The sequence below is a fragment of the Pteropus alecto genome, unplaced genomic scaffold, assembly GCF_000325575.1.
Source record: "Pteropus alecto unplaced genomic scaffold, ASM32557v1 scaffold61, whole genome shotgun sequence".
In the NCBI taxonomy this organism is placed as follows: Eukaryota; Metazoa; Chordata; class Mammalia; order Chiroptera; family Pteropodidae; genus Pteropus; species Pteropus alecto.
In genome coordinates, this window is record NW_006434835.1 from 23,298,455 (window position 1) to 23,320,794 (window position 22,340).

General features: G+C 35.0%; 2 protein-coding genes across 5 annotated transcripts in view; one reads left to right on the plus strand and one right to left on the minus strand.

Annotated features, from left to right (window-relative positions):
- The window catches only part of CEBPZ (CCAAT enhancer binding protein zeta), a 19,849-nt gene extending 2,724 nt beyond the window's left edge, over nt 1–17,125 (minus strand). Inside the window, exons 1-13 of one of the 2 annotated variants that reach the window (XM_006910391.3) lie at nt 16,929–17,125; nt 13,412–14,913; nt 9,532–9,763; nt 8,779–8,968; nt 7,360–7,448; nt 5,799–5,852; nt 5,148–5,250; nt 4,976–5,044; nt 3,657–3,723; nt 2,817–2,917; nt 2,008–2,065; nt 1,522–1,718; nt 1,057–1,146 (exon numbers count right to left, since the gene is read on the minus strand). In XM_006910391.3, the coding sequence (XP_006910453.1) occupies nt 1,057–1,146; nt 1,522–1,718; nt 2,008–2,065; nt 2,817–2,917; nt 3,657–3,723; nt 4,976–5,044; nt 5,148–5,250; nt 5,799–5,852; nt 7,360–7,448; nt 8,779–8,968; nt 9,532–9,763; nt 13,412–14,913; nt 16,929–17,084 (2,908 nt within the window). In that variant the 5' untranslated portion in view covers nt 17,085–17,125. The remainder of the gene's footprint in view (nt 1–1,056; nt 1,147–1,521; nt 1,719–2,007; nt 2,066–2,816; nt 2,918–3,656; nt 3,724–4,975; nt 5,045–5,147; nt 5,251–5,798; nt 5,853–7,359; nt 7,449–8,778; nt 8,969–9,531; nt 9,764–13,411; nt 14,914–16,928) is intronic. The other variant, XM_025045681.1, reaches the window with a different exon arrangement.
- Nucleotides 17,126–17,156: 31 nt separating this feature from the next.
- The window catches only part of NDUFAF7 (NADH:ubiquinone oxidoreductase complex assembly factor 7), a 14,217-nt gene continuing 9,033 nt past the window's right edge, over nt 17,157–22,340 (plus strand). Inside the window, exons 1-4 of one of the 3 annotated variants that reach the window (XM_006910393.3) lie at nt 17,157–17,279; nt 17,582–17,745; nt 20,922–21,002; nt 21,967–22,077. In XM_006910393.3, coding sequence (XP_006910455.1) covers nt 17,225–17,279; nt 17,582–17,745; nt 20,922–21,002; nt 21,967–22,077 — 411 coding nt within the window. In that variant the 5' untranslated portion in view covers nt 17,157–17,224. Of the gene's footprint in view, nt 17,280–17,328; nt 17,477–17,581; nt 17,746–20,921; nt 21,003–21,966; nt 22,078–22,340 lie in introns of those variants that run through there. The other 2 variants (XM_025045682.1, XM_015588253.2) reach the window with 2 other exon arrangements.

The window sequence follows — 22,340 nt, forward strand, 5'->3', positions numbered from 1 at the left end:
CAGCAGGACAAAGCAACATCTTTTTTCCTGAGAGATGATTTTGAGGAAAACTTCCTCATATTTGAGCATACGCTACTATTAAAATGTGACCATACATCACTGAATGGAAGACAAAAATCTTGAAGATAACATGTTATAATTTAAGTACATACCCAGTAAGTCAATCTAATTAAGATGATTATGTTAGCATTATTTGGAAAAGCTGATAAAAATTTTGTAGGCATAAGTCTCTGAGATACTACTACCAATATATAAACAGTTACTGTTTTTATTATTTCGATATTTATTGTCAAAAATATTTAATGTCAAAATTTTTAAATAAAATATTGTCAAATATTTTAATTATTTTTAACTTTGCAGGTCTATTTTTATTCTTTATCAGTATTTACTAGTAAGCAGAAGCTAGAGGCAAAGCATAAAAAAAAGCTTGTGAATTTACCCACAGAATTATGGAATAAAATATTTGTTGTAGTACTGTCTATATTTTTATCAAAAACTTAAAAGCTGTCACCTGATAAAAGTACTTTTTTATTAGCACCTTAAAAATGTTACATAAAAAGGGACAATCTGTCATGATATACTTTTTAAAGATGTTAGAGAATAAATTAGCAGAAAGAATTCACATCTGTATTATATCAGATGTTGAGGTTAGAACTGTTTTGTCACGGCAGCAAAATGGCAGAAGTCATAAAAGAAGATGAAGTTAATAAAGAACATTTTCAGAAGGGTCAAATGGCAAAGAGTAAGAGCTCGCTGAGAAAAGGAAAAAAGCAATAAGAGTCTATGGAAAATCCAGGGCTTACATATAATTGACTGGTTTAAACATGAATGAAAAAATGATCTAGATATTTAGATGTGAGAGTAAAGAATTTAGGGAAATAACTGAAGGTGTATGTGGGAACTTCACATATTAAAAATGCATAAAGCTATTATCCATTATAAAAACAAACTAAATTGTACTAACCAATTTAGAAAAGTTAATTTCTCAAAATAATAATGAATAATTTCACATATACCTCTGCTTAGGTTTCAAAGAGACTAAATGCATTTTTGTACCTTCAAATGATCCAGCAAAGTCAAAATCATTTACACCTTTCCTCTTGCTTCTCTTAGTATTGACTTTGGAGCTGACATCATCATTAAGTTCTATTTCAAAAAAAAAAAAAAAAAAAAAAAAAAAAAAAAAAAAAAAAAAAAAAAAAAAAAAAAAAAAAAAAAAAAAAAAAAAGCTATTAACTAATTTAAAAACAATAGGACTCTATAGGGTTATGATGAATATTAATTTTTAGAAACTAATTACTATTCTAACGTTAAAAAAAAAGGCAACATAACAGCTCAACAGGTATTGCACAGGCAGCCAACCCTTCAGTTCCAAACAAGGAAAAGGTCCTGTTTAAATTTCTGGTTTATCTGAATATTAATTTGAATACAGATAATATTAAAAAACCTTCAACAGAAAAACTAGCCTAAGCTGAAGAATAAAGGAAGATATAGTTTTTGTCTGATTTTAAAAAAGCATACCTTGAATGCCTTCATTTTCATCATCCAAGATATCCATGAACGTTCCCCCATCTTCATCAATTTCAGCAAATTCTTCATTCATACTTCCTAAAGAAACTTCATCATCATCCAAGTTATCAAGATCATCCTCACTACCTTCTGAGTCTTCATCTTCTACGTTACTCTTCTTCGCTCCTTTTGTTTTCTTTTTCACGTTGCTGAAGAAAAACAAGAACTTTTAAAAGAGGACACTGTTTTCTAAAATGTGATTAGGTGACTACCAGGGTATTAGGCTATTAACAGATTTAAAAAGAGAGTTACAGAGGGCTCAGATACACTACTGTGAATTTTAAGGGTCCAAAAGGAAAGTATATAACCATTTCCCAAGCTTATTTGATACCTTTCTCCTATACATCACATAGCTCTGTGCTCTACTGTTCTGGGGACAATAATTTGGGAAGTTCTAGGCAAAAGGATTAAAAAAAAGATTGAAGGAAAGTATTTTACCCAGCAAAATCAAGGTCATCCTTTCCAGAGGTGAAACAGTTATCATCTTCAAATGTGTCTGCCAGAGAACAATATACAAATTGTGATATAGCAGAGAATAACAAAGTTGACATTTTCTTATATCTGAATCAATTAACAAGGTCATGATGCTGCTATTTATGATAAACACCAAAATGATACAAATCTAACTATTGCTGGTATATTAATCTACACAAACCTGCAAATATACTAACCTTAATTAAAATTCCTAAACTAAAATGGGTCCCAGTTAATTTCAGCTTCTTTCTATAGTTCTTTAAACAGTGGGTAAATATCAAATAAAATGATCTTTAGCAATTGCAGTCTTTTTTACTTTATTAGCACTATTTAAATGCTTACTTTTAGCACTTATAATACAATATACGACAAAAGAACTCAATGTAAGCCTTTCTAATTTCTCATGTTTTTTGTTTCAGTCTAAATTTCAGTTAAAATTTTTCTAGCTCTGTGAATTCTAAAGATAAAATAGATAAAATAATAGTCTGTTGTTACCAATAGTGCAAGATTAGGAACAGTAAAAATAGTTTACCTAAGACAGTTGACCTTAAGAATGAATCTCATATACTGTCAAAGCACAATCACATTTTTCTGGAGCAAATGTGTGTGAATTACCATATGCCACCAAAATATCTTTAATCCTCCATTGTGATTTGCATGATATTCTTAGCGAAATTATTTTTTAAACTAAGGTCACATCTACTACTAATTTTCCATGGTTTTATAAATAAATAGTAATAAATTATTTACAAATTGAAGAGTCAACAAATTACCAATCATCTTTTCAAATTCCTCATCATCTACATCTTCTATACTTTCTTCATCTGCATTCCGTTTTTGTTTCTCTTTAACAATAGCAACTTTTTTGTAATACCTAAAATAAAATTCATGTTATATATTTGATAATTTTACTAAAGGGTCCATTTTACTATAATCAAAGTACTTATAACCAGTAACCCAAACAAGTGTTAAAGCTATTAACTTAGTTGGATATAAATGACTAAGATTTGTATTTATTAAATAAAAGTTTTGAATTCTACAAAATAGTTGAAAATGTCTTAAATATGAAGTATAATGAATTTCACATATTTCGGTTTAGTCCTTCATAAAAACTTTTCAACTCATCTTAATTAAATGGCATAGTATTAAGCTGTTTTGGCATCAACACCAATAATAAAAGTATTAGATTATAAAATGTGGCTCTAAATGACCTCTTCACAATATTTTATCAGTGAAACCTACTCTCATATTAGGGTACAGTGAAACTTAGCATTTTGTAGATGAGATCAGAATTCTTCACACAAAATGTTTTTAAAAAGCAAACCAAATCAAGCCAAATTAACCAATCAGATAACAGTTACTTTAGTAATATAAGGCATTTAGTAGTAATATCAGTAGGTTTAGGACTTATCTCTATAAACGCAAAACCCCCAAATTCTACTTAGGTATCTAATACTAGCAAAAAGACTGATTTATAAAATATCTTCATGAAAGTAGATACTGACATATCCTTCAATCTTTTCAAGACAGGCCTATGTTAAGAAGGCATTTTACGGAATCTAAAAATTTTAATTTTAACAGTTCCCCAAATGAAACTACATTAAGTATATTACCTATAGAAAAACACTTCATCCACTGGTATTTGGCTTTCTTCTTTTGCAAGGAACTCTTTACTGTTCACTAGGAAAATTAAGTTAAACATTTTAATTTATTAATTTTTTTTATGTTATTCAAGCTCTTAAGACTAAATATAGCATACCTACAATTCTAACGTCTCACAATGTCAGGAAGGTAGACAAAAGGGATCTTACAGTGCAAAAAAAAAATCTCTGGAAGAGTCTGTGGAGGAAACCCAACATTTGAAACTGTTCATCGGCTACAATGAAAAGTAAGGCAATACGTAGCCAACAGTGCATCACAGAAAAAAACCCAGGGTTCTCTCATTGTCCTCCAACTGCATCCAAGATACAAATTTCAAGAGACATAAAAATTCGAAGAGTTCTCTTAATAATAAATTTAAACTTGCCATTTTCATCTCAATTAAACAATAATGCCTGCCATTCTACGAATAGTAAGTAAGGGTAAACAAGAGAATTATCTACAATTTTACTAATACTGAGGAAAACTAAGAAATAAAAATAGGGAACTACAGAATATTCGTTTTCCTTCAGAATAAAAATTTCTGACCTCGATTAAAAAGGGAATTTGGCTTCTAATTCTAACTCTATTAACTTTGGGCAAGTCCTTTTACACCTCTGGACCTCTGTGAAATTAAGTCAGTTGGAAATGAAATGATTTATAAGGTATATTTTAATAAAAATTTGTTTCTGAACAAAAAGGAGTTGGAATCTGGTATGCAAAGAAATGTCTGCTCTGAACAGAAAAACAAGAGAATCAGATCTACAAGATAGGTAAATACCCATAGACATAGACGGTTATCAACTAAGTTAACATGATGCTCTGTGACAAAACCTATTGTGGGTTTCCTGCTAAACCGTATTAGAGATCTTATGATGATCCAAACTGTAAAAGATAATAATTATGTGTTTTTGGGGGAGGGTCACTGATAAAGCTACAGATGGTACAAGAATGGCAAAATGTGGATAACCGTTGAAGCTGAGTGATGGTTGGGGGTGGGGCTTCATCATACTATTTATTTACTTAGGATATATTTGAACTTTTCTGTGATAAAGTTAAAAAAAAAAAAGGCCCAGTCAGATACAGTAGACTTGAAAATGCATACACAGTCTTGGGAACAAAAGATGGACAATGTTTCTGGTACTTAGGTTTTATTCTAATAAAGTGGAGCAAAGAATAACACCATTTAAGTGTTAATGACTTCTACTGTCTTGTAAGTTTCAACTGTCCAGGCTTTTATAAATTATAAAACATTGATAATTTATAAATTATAAAGTATTTTATAACTACTTACCAGCAAGACTACGAATATCCTTTATAAAATGTTTTCTTTTTGGCTGCATTACAACACTGTCTGTGTTTTCTGAAATGTAAAATCAAGACAGTGGAATGTAAAACTTAGTTATATGCTTATATAGTTTATTAAATATCAACAATGAAAACCGAATAATTCAACAGAAGCATACCTTTGCCTTTATGTGGCTTTGGATTTCGGTACACAAATCGATCCAAGAATCTCATTAGTGTAAAATCCTGCAGTGGGTCCCCTGAATACTGAATATAATTTCCCTGAAAGGTGGGGAGAATTTAGAACTTAAATTACACACACACACACGTAGGGGAACATATACGCCTCTATTATACCGCATAGAAGGCACAAATTTGCAATAATGACTTTTCAAATATCCCTCTCATGCTCATTATTCTTTACTTGAAGAAATTAAACACACACTCATACATTCATACATATGAAAATATTCTATGATGCACTGCTTTTATGAATAGGTAAGTAATATTAATATTGTAGGTCACCTAACCACTAATCAGTAACTAACCAAGAAGTGGCAAACACAGCAGACAGGAAAGGGGAGGTGATCTTTCTCCAGGAGAAAAGCCAGAATATAATAAGTGTAGTTTTCTAATCCTGTATTTCCATTCATCTCAGAGTGGGAAGATTTAATTGCTGCTCTGTATTAAGCCATTGCTCCTTTACGACAGCAGAAAAATTGTATATGATCTTATCTGGCAGAGAAAGATTGTATGCCCAATTATTGATTATCAAAAACTAGAATACTTATTTTTTCTTATAGCTTGTCTTTTGGGTATTTTAGACTTACCTGAAGGATAGTCTTTGCAAAAAGAGCCACAGAGGGATGAAAATGCTCCGATAGCTAAAAAAAAAAAAAAAAAAACAAACCAAAAACACGAATAAGGTCAACTCTTAATTACAATTACAGATTATTTAAGAAAATCCAAAGAATTGAAACTTAAGCCAACATATTAAAAGAGTGATTCTCAATTTCTGGTCTCCAGACCACTTAATATACTTAAAAATCAAGGACCTTAAAAAGCTTTATTAATTTAAGTGGGATATTCTATTGATATTTACCTTAATAGAAATTACAACAGAATCATTTTAAACATTTATAGTTTACTTAAAATAACAATAAACCTATTACATATTAATATGTTTTATGAATAATAAGCTACTGTTAAGAATATTGAGAAATGCAGCATTATTTCACAGTTTTACAAATCTATTTAACATTATTTTAGTTGAAGTATATGGAGAAAATCTGGCCTCGTACAGATACATAGTTGGAAAACGGAGTATTTATTAAACCTTTCACATAATTGTGAATTTTCTTCACGTTCAAGAAAATGTCTGAATACCCCAAATACCCCAGTATGAATAACCAGAGTCTGTTATTCAGCCTGTCCTTCACGAAAAACGTAGTTAATTGAGTTTCAAACAACTATATAAATACTTGTCCTTGAAAGATGAGACAACCTTCACATTTACTTATGCAGCAGAAGTGCGTTATGCATTCTTGCTATATATGTACACAGAATATTAAAAATAAATGTACTTTAAGTTCGAGATAATAAAATCAATAATTTTCCCTGCTTCATCATTCTTACATGATACTGCCTTTTTTAAAATGTGGCAGTAAAGAAATGTGGCAGCAACTGCAGCTTATTGTTGTCTTTATCATGCTTAAGCACTAACAGTTTCAGCTATCATTTCTTTTATACCATCTGTGCCACTGTCAATACAGTGACAAAGGTAAATACTGCCTTGGTATCACTATGAAAGCAGTTGCGACCTTGCAGACTTCGTGAAAAGGTGTTAGGGAACCCCAGGAGCCTTTTATACCCACACTTTGAGAATTGCTATATAGGAAGACAGTTATTTTCTTTACAGAAATTGCAGAAAGGTTATTAGAGATATGAGTTACTCTTATACAGTTAAAATATAACTTTTTTTGCAAAAAGTTCTATCACCACAAAACTTCAAGGATCTCTACTGCATAAATCAAAATTTACCAATTTTACGAAGCCATTGTCTTCAATAATCCACCTACAAAAAGCCAAACTTATTTATAGCCATGTACAACATCCTTATTTTGCATGTACATTATTTAAGATTTTGTACATGTGAATGCTGAAAAGTGTAAATGTGGAAATTTAATGTTTATCAGAGGCAACAGAAATATGGGTTAGAAAGCATTACAGCTGTGTGACATACTTCAAACTGCTTCCTTATGATTAATTCATGTCTAAATAATGGAACTCCTATATTATTTGCAAAAAAAGGAGAAACTTCAAGGAGCTAATAAATCCATGAGGAGAAATATAGAGCACAAATGAATTAAAGATAATTTAAAATTATTTTACCTTTTTGAGTTCCCAAAAACTTGTATTTTCAGCTCCACAGAACAAAGGATTTCTACTGAATGGATCATATGTGTTTGACTGTTTGCCACCTGAGAACAAAAACACATTTCTCAACTGCTTTATTCCTCGCCCAAAATGTCACTAAAGCCACCATCGTTCATGTTACCAATAGATATACTTTCCAACAATCTTAGTTAGCCAGGCATCCTACCTAGATTATAAACTCCAAGCCACTTCAAGAATTCATCTTGGCCCCAAGTTATCATTTGCTATTGAAAAAACCAGGTAGTATGCTTATTCCAAGTATTAAAAGCTCCCCTTTAAAACTTCTCCATTTTTCAAACAACAACAAAAGATACCAACTTCTGGGTCAATTAGGCTATAAGTTGGCAAATAACCAGAAGATGACATAGGTCTAAAGTTTTTTGGAATCTTTAAAGTGCTCTAAATATCTGTAAGTTATGTCCAGAAATAATTCTCACTTGAAACAGGCTTTACATTATCTTCATGTTTTCAGAAACTCAAGACTAAAAACTTTAAAACTAAGAATTTTCAGAACAATGTCCATGCTCATTATCCTTCTAAAGAATTATTCTCAGTTTAGTTTTAAGACAAAGGATGGATTTCTTTTAAAAACTTTCCCAATGGCTACCAGACTTCTCTTTTTATATTCCTACAAGTTTGAAGAAAGGGTTCTGGCACATTTCTTGATCCTCAAGTCTAGTGGTCTTTTCTTCACAACCTCAAATAAAGAGGCTGCATTTCTAAGATCTCTTTTGGCCCTAATAGTGTATAATGGACTTAATTCACTTGGGTGTGAATATGGAACACCTACTTTCTATCTCACAGATATTTTCAATACTAAAACATTAAGAAACTGTAGAGGGTGAATATGGTGCTCAAACAAAAGAACCAAAACTTACACACAATTCACAATATATAACCAAATACTTTTGTTTATAAACCAAATTTTCACATACACTCATTTTATATTTTCATATATGTTCCACATTTGAGGCTTTACATTTACAGAAAAAGGTCAAGAAATTAAAACTGGTTCAAAGGTATAAACTTTTGTATTTATAGCTAAAGGAAATGAGATTTATTGTGCATCTAAGATGTCTACAGATTTTTTCAGTAAATCTTCACAGCTCCAAAAGGTATTTGTTCTAATTTCCAAGATTTGTTGTTTTAAAATGTGTATTTATTATCTGTAGTATTGTTAGTAAATGATTCACTATATTAAAATTTTACTTCTAAGGTCCTAAATATATCTAGTTATGAGAGCTCCCATTTTTAAGAAAGCAATACCGAGGACTTCTAAAATGGTATAACATTAATTTTTATTAAGATCAAAGGGGCAACCAATTCCCTCATTTAAAAATTCAAGAGAATAATTTAAAGATTTTAAAAACTCACCTTTTAAATTATCAAAGTGTACCCAAGAAGCAGACTCTGATTTTTTGGCCTCCATATGATTTTCAGACACGGTTTCTTCTGTCTCAACTTTTTTCACAGTATTTGTTTCTGTTTCTTTATCTGCATCAGTGAATTTTTCTAGGTCTTCATCATCTTTTACATCAGTAAAAATTTCTTCATCATCAGACTCCTTAAAAAGTGGTGTAATGAATCTGAGTTAATCAACTAGAAGTCTGTATTCAATTAAGTGAGGTAGTTTTGAAGGAGATTTGCTTATTGCAATTCTGGCTAAACACTGAAGTTCCACCAGTGAAAATTAGAATGTGAGACTATATCCTCATATCTTAATGTAAGAGTTAAATTTTGAGACAAGAATCCTTGAGACTTTGGGACCTTATGACATGAAAACGTTCGGCCCTCAATTAATTTTTGACTTGTTATAAAATAACGCTACCAGGCAGGTGCTATTATGATGTCCATTTCACTACTGAGGAAACAGATTAAGAGATCTACTAGCTCTATAACCATCTGTAACTATCTCATATAACTGCAGCTTAGTGTACTGCAGTTTATTATGAGTAAAGGGGTCAAGCAACATGCCCACTCAGTAAAATGTACACCTAGGTTTGTCTGACTGCAGGACTCACACTCTTACATGCTCCAGACAACTAAGTTGTTGTCACTGAAGCAAAGAAGAAAAATAACAATATGTTTCAGAACCCACTCGATTTAAAAAGCAGTTGTAAAATATACCGGATGATCATCTAGTTGACTTCTTAAACCTGGTTTTGCTTTAAGGATCTCAGACACAAGATATAAAGCTCCACATATGAACGGTGGCATTTGTTGACAAGTAACTTGAAGTAACCTCTTCACAAAAGCCTTCACCCTGCGCAACACGATGTCAGCTTTCAGAGATTTGTAGACAAGGTTAAGAAACATGGCTTGCTTAGAACACACCATCAACCCTGGATCCAACATCTTCCTGTAAAACAAAAACAAGATCAAATGTTTATTCATAAAACATTTCCACAGTCTACGGCCATGCCACCTTGAAAATGCCCGATTTCATCTGATCTCGGAAGCTGAGCAGGGTTGGGCCTGGAGATCACCTAGGAAGACCAGGTGCTGCAGGCGTTTAAAAAAATACATTTCCACAACCAGCAGTCATGTATCAGAGACATCCTTCTATAAATGCTGTTCTCCTCCAATTGTCTGCATGTCCACAATATCTAAAATAGGTTCTTTCATTGTTCCCTGCATCAGTCCCATGTTTATATTCTTCATAGTTTAACATTTAACACACTTTGTTGCCTTTCTCTCCTTTCCCCCCAAAGTCCAATGGAACAGGGACTGTGTTTGGCAGTAAGTGCTTAATATTTATTGAATGAATAAATTGTTCATTCCATGGTATACAACATTTCCAGTGATTACAAACTGCTAACTCTCTCACTAGGAACCCAATCAAATTTTGGACAACTCATTTTATCAGAAAATCTCTTCTTTTCCCATAGCTGAAATCTGCTCCTGTGAAATTTCCTACCATTATTCTGCTACTGCCATCTGAAGCAACATAAAACAATCTAAACAGAAGCAACAAAAGCAAAATAAGTGGAACTACAACAAACTAAAAAGCTTTTGCACAGCAAAGGATACAATCAACAAAATAAAAAAGCAACCTACAGAATGGGAGTAAATATTTGCAAATGATTTATCTGATAAAAGGTTAATATAAAAAATATGAGGAACCTCAGAGTTCAATAGCAAAGAAAAAAAAATCAAAGACAAAAGGCCAACAAGTACATGAAAAGGTACTTAAAATCACTAATTATCAGGGACATGCAAATCAAAACCACTCCATACCTGTTAGGATGGCTATTATCAGCAAGAGATAAAAAACTTTGGTGAGGATGCAGAAAAAAACAGAACCCTCGTACACTATTGGTAGGGATATCGATTGGGACAGCCAGTTTGGAAAACAGTTTGGAAGGTCTTCAAAAAATTAAAAATAGAACTACCACACGATCCAGCAATCCCATTTCTGGATATATATCCGAAAGAAATGAAATCAGTATCTTGAAGAGATATCTGTGCTTCCATGTTTATGCATATTCATAATAGCCAAAGTATGCAAACAACCTAAGTGTCTGTGGACAGATAAATGGAGAAAGATATGGTATACACATACAATGGAATATTACTCAGCTGTGAGAAAGAAAGAAATCCTGCTATTTGCATCATGGATAAACCTGGAGGACGTTATGTCTAGTGAAGTAAGTCACACAGAGAAAGATAGCTATGACTTATGTGTGAAATGTAAAAAAAAAAATTCGAACTCATAGAAACAGAACAGATTGGTGGTTGGCAGGGGGTGGACGGAAATGGGGAGATGTTGGTCAAAGGGTACAAACTTTCAGTTAAACATTCTGAGGATCTAACGTACAGCATGGTGACTATAGTTAATACTGTACTGTATACTTGAAATTTGCTGAGAGTAGATCTTAAGCATTCTCATCACCAAAGGAAAAGAAAGTAGTAACTGTGAGGTGACGGATGTTTTAAGTTGATTATAGTAATCATTATAATGTATATAAAATCATCGAGTTTCACACTTTAAATACATACAGTTTTACTTGTCAATTACACCTCAATTAAGTTGGCAAGAAAATCACAACAAAAAAACATAATTTTGCTTTTACATGACAGCTTTTCAAAAACTTGACCCTATATAGCTACTATGTGTCTTCTCTCCCCAAAGCCTCTCTTCTGTAGGCTTTTTAACTATCTAATATAAGTTTTAAATTCTCTTTATCCTATGTGCTGAATCCTAGAGATGCTCCAACTGATCTGAACCTCCATACACAGGACACTCCGACTCAACAGTCCTCCAGAAATGCTCATGTGGAATCATTACTTCTTGTTCTAAGTGCTTCTGTTAACTTTTCCCCACTAATACTAGAAATGGAAATAATTAACCTTGTGAAGTATTCTCACACTGCTATGCAAATTTCCATTTCAGTTCCATAATAGAAATAGTTCTATTATCTACTGGTGATATTATGAGATACTCTATATTATTAAATCTTTGATATTCAATTTTCTCTCTTCACATTAAAAGTTTTCAACATTTTCATCCATTTTGCAACTCATATTTAATAAGTTCCATTACACATCAACAGAAATTTTTGAAAATTTAGATAGGTGTATCGCCACTGTTTGACAGAGAATGTTCCTGAAGTTTTTGATAAATCGCATTTCTGTAAACCAAATCACTTCTTGGACGTGGTTCCATAGTGTAGTGGTTAGGACATCTGCTTTACATGCAGAAGGTCCTGGATTTGCACCCCAGTGGAGCAACGGTTCATGGTCTACGCTCAGGCCACCCTGAACAAGCCCAATGTCTGATCTCGGAAGCTAAGCAGGGTCGGGCCTACTTAGTATTTGGATGGGAGACCACCTAGGAAGAGCAGGTGCTGTAGGCATAAATAATAATAATAATAATAATAAAAATAATAAAAAAACCAAATCATTTCTTAATTTCTTTTATCTCTCAACTGATATTAGGAAATTTTTTATTTAAAGAATTCTTAATAAAACCAAGAGGAAATAAATACTTTAGAAGGTTTAAAAGCCTCTGAGAAAAATCCATCTGTGAGATCTCTTGGCAAGCAGTAGAATGTACTCCTCAGAGATGTGAGACTGTTATGTTAAACACTGAGATGTTAAACGGATATTACAAAAATGTTTTCCAATAAAGTAAACATTTTCTTAAAAATCAGAAGTTCTTGTGACCCTTAAAAGTTACCAAAAAACCCAAGACCCTGAAAACTCCACATTTTTAGCCTTGTAATCTTCCCAAACCAAAAAAGTTATTACTTGAAAAAGCTGTAGACGCTTAAGAGTTATGGAAAGGCATCTGAGATTGTTTTTAGTGGACCACTGCAATCAGAGCTATGAAACATCCTAGTTTGATCTTGTTTGTGTGATTTTGCACAAATCACTGAACCTCACAGACTGGAGAGCTGTTAAAAAGGATTAAACAAAAGAAATGCAAATGGGTAATATCAATAGCAGCCAATACTTACAGAGCACTTACTGTGTCAGGTACTGTTAAGCACTTTACACATGAAGATTACATGAGTTAACATATATTAACTCATTAATCTTATCGAAGTCCCAGTTCTGTCATTTTCTAGCTGTGTAACCATAGCAAAGTTTCATAGTCTTCATAACAACCCTACAGGATTGGTACTTTTTCTCCATTTTATAGATAAACTGTGGCAAAGTAAAATGGGATCAATCATATTTACAAGCAAAGCTGTCATGAGGATTAAGTAATTTGTTACACAGCAAACGAAATGCTAGGACTCAAATCCAGACAGTGTGGCTTAAATTCAAGAGATAACCGCTACACATATGAAATTATAAAAACGAATTAGAAGGAAATGCATTGCTTGTTGGTATACTTAAAACAGTTGCAAAGTGTTTCCACACTGTTTGAAATATCATCCCTCAAAATCCAGAAAATTAGAAAATCCAGTTTCTAAGTCTTTCTCTTGTCTCACAAGTGGCACTGCATGTTATAAAATTACATTACTCCTCACATTCGCATATTAGAAGGGTATGTACTTACCTGTATAATGCTGCATAATATCGATTTGATATTGTCTGCTGAGAATTCATTACTTGGAAAAGTAACATTAAAGCCTGAACACTGGTATTAAAATTCACAATATGCAATACTTTAAACAATGTATCAACCTGCTCCCTCACTTTGTCATCACCAGTGTGGGCATAAGGGTATGCCCTATTCACCCCTGTTAAAAGGGCACTAAGCATTTTTGATTCAATATCTTTTTTCTTGATACAAGTCCGAAAAAAACAAAAATAAAGAGTTATTAATTTGTTAGCCAATTCACTTTCTTCATGAGAGAGGACCATCTGATTTAAAAAGCAAATTGCATAATATTGCGCTTTGGAGCTGATATTTGAGCGAAAGAGCAGCCTTTCTACTTCACCACATACGATGCCTTTCATATTGGGATGTTTACAAAGTAATGTCTCTAATAGATGGGAGGCTTTTGTGGCTATTCTGTTCTGAGGATCTCCCAGTTTATTTACCACTTGTACAAGAAGAGCCTTTTCTTCTTCAGGTTTGTTACAAAGAAGCTCATGAGCTACTGTAAGGGCTCGAGTTTTGGTGGCTACTAATGAATCATGACTTAAAGTTTCTAAGACTTGCACAAATTCAGCCACTAAGTGTTTCAGCTGGTGTTCAAAATACCATAATATCAGCCTTCTATCTCTTGAATCCCTGTTGCCACTGGACAACTGCTCTAGTTTATTGAAAGGATGCTGGCTGAAAATCCGTAGCTTCCGACTATTTGGCAAAAGGTCTGTAATAAGTAACTCCTTGAAAGTATCCAAAGCCATGAGGCACTGCTGTTTGCTGCCCTTCTTTTTAACAAGGTTTACAAGAGTTTCTATAAACTGGAGTGCATGAATAGCATCATCCTGAATAAGAAGAATCATGGCTGCCATCCTGTCACCTAGTGTCCCTGATGACACAATCGCCTTCATCCAGGCAGAAGAGGCTCCCTTTTGATTATTTGTCTTATTTTTGAATAAGTTGATTTCATGCTCATACAACTTCTGAGCCAAGGTTTTGTACTTAGACACAACATCCCGAGGCTGGGGTTCCAAAGAACATTCATTGCTATATTCCATATCATACCATTTGCCTCCAGGCTTCAGTAACAATGTCTGTCTTTCAATAAACTCAAAGATGTCCTGTTGTTTATCTTTCTTTACTTTTGGTATGGCACTGTTGTTCTCATTAGAATGTTGTTCTACTCTCTTCTTATTTTTCACCTTCTTGACTGACGTCTTTTCACTTTCTGCCACATTTTGCTTTATATTATCTAATTTAGATACACTTGTTTTTTTTTTGCTGGCATCTTCTTTATTGGTTGGTTCATCTTCTTCGACTAAGAAAGTTTTCCCGTACTTGGCCAAACTAAGATTCTGAATAAATGCTTCCAGTTCACCTTGTTGCAGGTCATCAATTGCTCCTTTTTTGCCTCCATCCACAACCTCTTCATTCTCATCCAAAGCAGCCAGCATAAGATAATCTTGCTGCATAAAAACATAAGAAAGTTAAAAAAAAAAAATTACAAATCCAACAGTTTAGTAAAACTTCAAAAGTTAATGTGAAATCTTTATCTTTGAAATCAATTAAATTGAGTTATCATGGTATTGCCTGGGCTCCCACCTTACACCAAAATAAATATTTGATGGATCAAAGATTTAAGTGTGAAAAATAAAATCGTAAAATAATAGGAGAAATCACAAAATAATTAAAAAAAAAAATAATTTCAAAGTAGAGAAAACCTTTCCAAATTTGACATAAAACTTAGGGCCCATAAAGGAAAGGTAGAGCAAATTTATCACTCTCTTATACATAAAACATACAAAAATGAAAAGACAATAAACTGGAAAAAAATACTGGCAACTCATGTAAAAGTAATTGTGCTTAATAATTAACATAAAAGTTCCTACACATCAGTTAAGGAAATGACAAACAATCCAACAGAAATATGTGCAAAGGATGTAAACAAACAGTTCATAGAGAAAAAGTCATTCTTCAAAAATATGAAGATGCTCAATCTCAATGACATTGAGAAATCCAAATTAAAACCACAATGATACATCTAGTTTTTAATCTGTCAGATGAGCAAAGATAAGTTATTACAGATGGTGTTGGGGAGGAGTTGGGGGGAAAAGGCGCTTTCATACATGACTGATGGGAATGTAAACTGGCACATCTCTATGGAGGGCAATCTGCCAACTTCCAACAAAATATGTGTCAGATGCACATTCTTTGACCCAGAAGTTACACTTTTACAAATTAAGATTATACATACACTTACAAATGTGGAAAAAGATATACAGTCAAGGTTATATACTGAAACATTATTTAAAATAGCAAAAGATAACTTAAAAACCCACAATAAATGGCTGATAAAAAATTAAGATAGACACAATGATTTATGCAGACATTAAACCAATGACAGAACTTTACATCCTGACATGGAAGGATCTCCAGGGCAGTAAGAAAAAAAGGATGCAAAAAATATATATAGACAGCACCTTTTGTGTTAAAAATAACATATGTCTCTGTATATGTCTCTTGGAAGATATAAAAAAAGACTTATAAAAATGGGGAAAAAGACTTTTCACCATGTACTCTCCTTTAAAAAAAAAACCCTTCTTGTAGCATGTGGATATATTACATATTTAAAAATTAAATATAACCCAAGTATAGAGCAAACTGTGAATCTGCCTCTATGCCTACCTCCCCCAAAAGTCTAGTCTCAAAATAATATTTAGTAATAATAAAGTCAAATTACATCACGTATTTGCTCCTTATCTTCTAATGGCTTGGTCAAACTCGGAGCAAAAGCCCACCCTCCTACCTCATTTCTTACTGTTCTCCCCTTACCTCAGTCTACCTCAGCTACTGACATTTTTGTTATTCACGGAACAACATGGCTCAGTCCTCTTTCCTTTTTTCTTTTTTCGCGCAAACATTTCAGTGATGGGTTCTCCAATCACCTCATTTAAAACTGTGAACTCCTTATTCTCTTTCCTTGTTATATTTTTCTTCATCGCACTTTTCAGCGTCTGACATATTATGTTTACTGACTGCTTCTTTCCATCAATTAGAATGTAAATTCCAAGAGAGCAAAGCACTTCTAGAGCGAACAGTGAGCATGTGCGTGTACTGAGAAGTTAAAATCTCAACACCATGGGAGTTTAAACACCGATGCCACTAAGTCAAGACCAAAAAGTCACTCCTCTCCGAATGATGGAGTGAGTGCCAGGAGTGTTACGTCAATAAAAGGAAAGGATCGCCTACATTCTAAGAAAGGCCACAGCATAAAAACATTCAAGTCTAAATGACTTTTCTCTTGTAAAGAGTAGTGGAAAAGAAGTGCGGGAAGCGCACAGAGCACACTTCGAAACTGGGAACTGGGACCAGGACGCTCTACCGCTCCGCAGCTCCGGGGCGGCGGGTCCATTTAACCCGCCGCGCGCGGGGCCATTGCCAGTGCCTCTGTCCCCCTTCACTGTGAGTCCAAGGCCATTACCTTGGTGCCTCCGAGCCGTAACACTTCCTCCAGGGAGAAACCATTCTCGGCTTCATCGTTATCATCCTCGTCGTCCTCGTCCGGATCTTCTATCCCCTCCTCGGGACCCCAGGGCCGCTTGGCATGGAACTCCAAAGTTGTCTGTGCGGCCGCCATGGTTAGAAAAGCACGCGGGAACGACCTGCAAGTTCCTTCCGCTCGGCCGGGTGACGTAAGCCCCGCGGGGGCGTGTCTTCTCCCGGAAATGGTTGCAATCCCTACCTCCGGGCTCCGCGCTGCAGCGTGGGAAATTCGGTATGAGAGTCCTAGCTAAGGTCGGTGCCCGGCAGCTGAGCGCCGCGGCACGTGCGGGTAAGCGTTCTTCACCCGCAACCCCAGGCCACGTTGCCGTGGAAACAGCGTGGGGCGCCTTTCTCACTTGGGGGCATCTGGGGAGCTCTGAGCAGGACAGTAGTCCACCTCAGACAGAAAGAGGTCGTGGGCCAAGTGCACGCCTGCTTGCGTCTTTTATGGGTTCTGCGGGCCAGAGTCCGCTTTCCCGATTTCGGGTGAGGTTAAGGGTTAACGAAGCCGCTTTAAAAGTGCTCAGACTGCTTTGCACGTGTAAATACTACAGTTTTTAATAGGTCTTGTTTAATGTGTGTTTTTCGCAGTCATTCCCTGCCTATGGAGAGGGAAATACTTCAGCTCCGGGAAAGACCCGGTAGAAAACAACCCGGTGACTCCAATGCTGCGGCATCTTACGTACAAAATCAAGTCTACGGGCCCCATCACTGTGGCCGAGTACATGAAGGAGGTCTTGACCAACCCTGCCAAGGTATGGGTCGGGGAGCCAGAGGGCCAGGCTCACTCTAGCAGATTTGCGAAGACTGAGTCTGGAGGGGTGCACCTAGAGAGGAGCCAGAGCGTCTTCAGTCCAGATAGTCGGTTGGTTGCAGGGGAAGAACCACCCCGAAGGCCTGGGGACGGATGAGTTAACCTGTCAGGGCTGGATCAAGTCAGCCGCAGTGCCATTAAGATGAAGATAACAAATTCCAAAGGTGTTCAGGAGACTGTAACCAGTTGGATTTGTGAGATGACTATGGTAGATGGTGGAGTCATTTCTCTGGGAGAAGGGAACGGGGGATGTGGAAGAGCAGTAGCTGTTTTAGGAGAAAGGGGAAGGATAAAGAGTTCAGTCTGATATATGAATTTAAAGTTTATGCAGGTCTCTTAAGTGGAAATCTCCAATAGGCGACTAGAAATAGGAGTTTGGTGCCTGGAAAGTAGTCTGTGTGGGGAGGGTTCACACGCATTGGAAACATTCTGGGTTTTTTTCTTGAGAATGGAAGGTCTGTGTCTTTACTGTTCTAGGATTAAACATTGTCACAACTTTCTGACTTGTATTTCCTTGTCTGCTCCACAAGGCCAATGGTGAAAGCCTGTAGTCCTTTTATTTTAGAATGTTTAACCTTTTGCTGGGTTGAAATATGAGATCTGTGGAATTCTGAGGTTGGTTCGGCCTATTGCTGTTGGATATGGTGGAGTGGTCCAGTGTCCAGAGGTTTAGAAAAGGCAGTTATTATCGTTAACTTCTAACTGAAATTTACCGTTTCTCTAACTATGAACATCGGCAACAACTGGTAGCATCAGCAATACCTGTGACTTTAGATAGCATCAGTGGAAATTACTGAAATTGTCATATCACGACAGAGTGATTGATTACAGATACCGTTATGCTCATCTATGCTTCAGGACTTATTACAAGACCTTTGGCATGGTTTTGTTTTTTAATATAAAGAAGTATATGTATTACTGTATCACAAATTTATTTTTAAATATTTGATAATTATATTTTAATTGATTTGTAATCCTGCATTTTAAAAAATTTGTTTAAATTAGTTTCAAGTATACAGTACATTGGTTAGACATCTATATAGTTCATAAACGATCCCCCCAATTGCTCCCTCCCTGCCCTGACCCTCCACCTAGCCATCATATTAATGCTAACTACATTACCTCTGCCATGCTCCCCATCCCGTGACCATCTATCAACTACTAATTTATAAAACTTTAACCCTTCACCCCATTCTTCCAGCCCCCCAACCCTCCTCCCCTCTGTCCGTCACCAAATTGTCCACTATATTTTTGAGTCTGTTTTTGACTAGTTTGTTCTTTTTGTTCCTTGGATTCCACAAATAAGTGAAATCATATGGTATTTAGCTTTCTCTGACTTATTTCACTCAGCATAATAACCTCTGGGTCCATCCATGTCGTTGCAAATGGTAGGATTTCATTTTTTTTAATGGCTGAGTAATATTCCATTGTATATATGAGCCATAATTTCTTTATCCACTCATCTGTTGATGGGCACTTAGGTTGCTTCCATATCTTGGCTATTGTAAATTGTGCTGCCATGAATATTGGAGTGCATAGATCTTTACGAATTATTATTTTGGTTTTCTTTGGATAAATACTCAGAAGTGCAATTGCTGGGTCAAAAGGTATATCCATTTTAATTTTTTTTAGAAACCTCCATACTGTTTTCCATAGTGGCTGTACCAATTTCAATCCCACCAACAATGTTTGAGGGTTCCTTTTTCTCCGCATCCTCGCAAACATTGATTTATTGATGATAGCCATTCTGACAGGTGCAAGGTGGTATCTCACTGTGATTTTAATTTGCGTTTCTCTGATGATTAGCGACCTTGAGCATCTTTTCATATGTCTATATAATCCTGCATGTTTTAAGTCCTGTACATTTAAAAATATTCTATAAAGGAGTCCACAGGCTTCACTAGACTACTAGAGAGGTTCATAACACATACCAAAAACTTCCCTGAAATACTTAGTTATGAAGGGAAATAGAAAGGCTAGAGGGTTCCGGAATGCTGTGTGGAATGAAAAAAATTTTCAAAGATGGGAGTGACATTTCTAATGCTGAGAGGAAAAAGTTGAAACTGAAAAAAAGGAGATGATAAAAATATCTTGGCCCATGAGAGTTGGGTGAGGAACGGTGATCAGTCCAGAGCACAGGTAGAAGGATCAGGTTTAGATAAGAACAGAAGGGGTAGGCATTTTAGTTTCTGAGTCCTGAGGAAAGAATGAGAGCAGGTGGAGGCCTGGTGGGGTCGGGAAGCTGAGGAAGTCAAGTTTAATAACATTCTTTAATTCCTGTGTTAGGAGGAGCCCAGGTCACCTGGTAAGAGTAAGGTGGTAGAAGAAGGGGCATAAAGACAGTAGGGAATTTTTAAACAGATAATTCTCAAGTGTTTCTTGAAGGTTAGGCATTGTGCTAAAACTTGGGATATGAAGGTGAATAAGATAGTTCTCTGCCCCAGATAACTATGCCTACTGTTGAAGAACATAGTCATGTAAATGAATAAGCTCAGAAAAGGAAGCACTGGATTTAGTCTGAGGCAAAGGACTAGAGGAGGAGGTCAGCAGATTCAATAGATGAGAAATGGAAAAGAAGAACGGAGGATATTTGCAATGGCATAGATATGTGAACAAGAAGAGCTAATTTAAAAAAACTACTTATTGAACTATAACATTCATATAAAAAATGCATAAATCACATTTACAGTTTGATGAATTTTCAAAGTGAACACTCCATGTAACTAGCACCCAGGTGGAGAAACAACAACACTAACAGGCAAGGTCAATATGAAACAAAGTGAGAATTTGGAGGAGGGCGCTGGATGGGTATGAGGGTCTTACCGTGTTGGATTTTCGGAGTGGGGCGGTGGGCGCGTGTGGAATGTAGAGGCGGACACTGCATGGCCTCTGCTTTTAGAGTCAAGGAGTAATTGTTTTTCTATCAGTTCTGCAAAATGACTATTTGTAAATTTTAGGTAAAGATACTGTGTTTATCTTGCTTATCTAGAAGAGAGGACATTCTTATTACATAATTGTTTATTTCATTGTATACATCATGTAAGATTTTGGAGGGGTGTTTTTAAAAGCTTTATTTGAAAATTAATTTTTTTTTCTCCATTTTCTCTTTTTACTTAGGGATATTATGTGTACCGTGACATGCTAGGAGAAAAAGGAGATTTTATTACTTCACCTGAAATAAGTCAGATCTTTGGGGAGGTAATATCCAATGTAAACTATAAAAGAAACTAATATCACAAACATTTGAGAGCAGATCAAGATGTATCATTCTATAATAGGGTTTTACAGCTTTGTTTTTATGATTCATCAAAAATATTAATTTTTAGTAGTTTATGTACTCAGGGAATAGAGAGGCATATAAAGGACATCTGAAAAGTTTATACTTTACTGTAGAAAAGGAAATGCAGAGATAAGAGAGACAAAATGAAAGAGAAGGAAAAGGAATGGAAGTGAAGAGGTAAGTAAAGAGGAGAACCAGATGAAAGATGAGACTGAAAGAAGGAAGAGAGACAAAGGAAAGGCGACAAAAGAGGTTGAGAGTACCCCAGAAGAAAGAAGGATAAGAAAGAACACTGTGGAATTAGTGGAATCAAAATGAGCTCTAAAGTCCCCAACGATGATTTAGCCACAGTTGCAGTGGAAGTCTCCCTTTATGAAACAGTTCTTTTCAGGAATTCTAGTTCCATTTATTTTCATGTAAGAACCTTTGATCAGTTTAAAAATAAGAAATAGTATACAAGACAAAGTAGATTCCAGGTATTTAAAAGACATATTGCTTATGCCTAAAAGCTCTGTAATTATTGAAATCATGTAAGTACAAAGAAATAGCATAATTATATAATTATATTTTATATATCTATTTGCTTTCAAATACTAGCGCTTTTCTGTAAGTGATATTCTTTTATGTGTGTCATGGACTTTTTATAGTGGAGGCTGCCTTTTAACTATTTTCTCCTGTTATTAAGCTTCCTAACTGGTGTCTGTGTTGTAACATAGTCTCAGTGAAGTTCCTGTGTGTGCATACTATATGTGCATATTAAATACATATGGTTGTTTGCAAACATTTTGCTTTCTGGCATAGAGTATGTAGTTACATAGAGTTTTGTATTACAGTGTACTTTTTTACCTTATAATACTTGAATGTATTTTTTCCTTGTCACAGCTCCTAGGGATATGGTTTATCAGTGAATGGATGGCCACTGGAAAACCTGCAGCTTTCCAGCTGGTGGAACTGGGCCCAGGTAGGGGTACCCTCGCGGGAGATATTTTGAGGGTAGGTAATAGAGGAATGTCTTAAAGTCACATGCATACATAGCTGACTACTTTAGATTGAGTTTACAAACTTTGTTGATTTTCTTCACTTTCAGTCCTACGTCCCTAATCTCATATTTCTCAGCTAAAATATAGTGTGACAATAATCTAATAAATAATTAGTTATCGTCTATTTACAATTTTAAAATGTGAGGGCAGAATGTGGAAGCTGAAAGTATAAAACTTTTAGAAGACATTATGGGAAAATATATTTGTCTTCTGAGT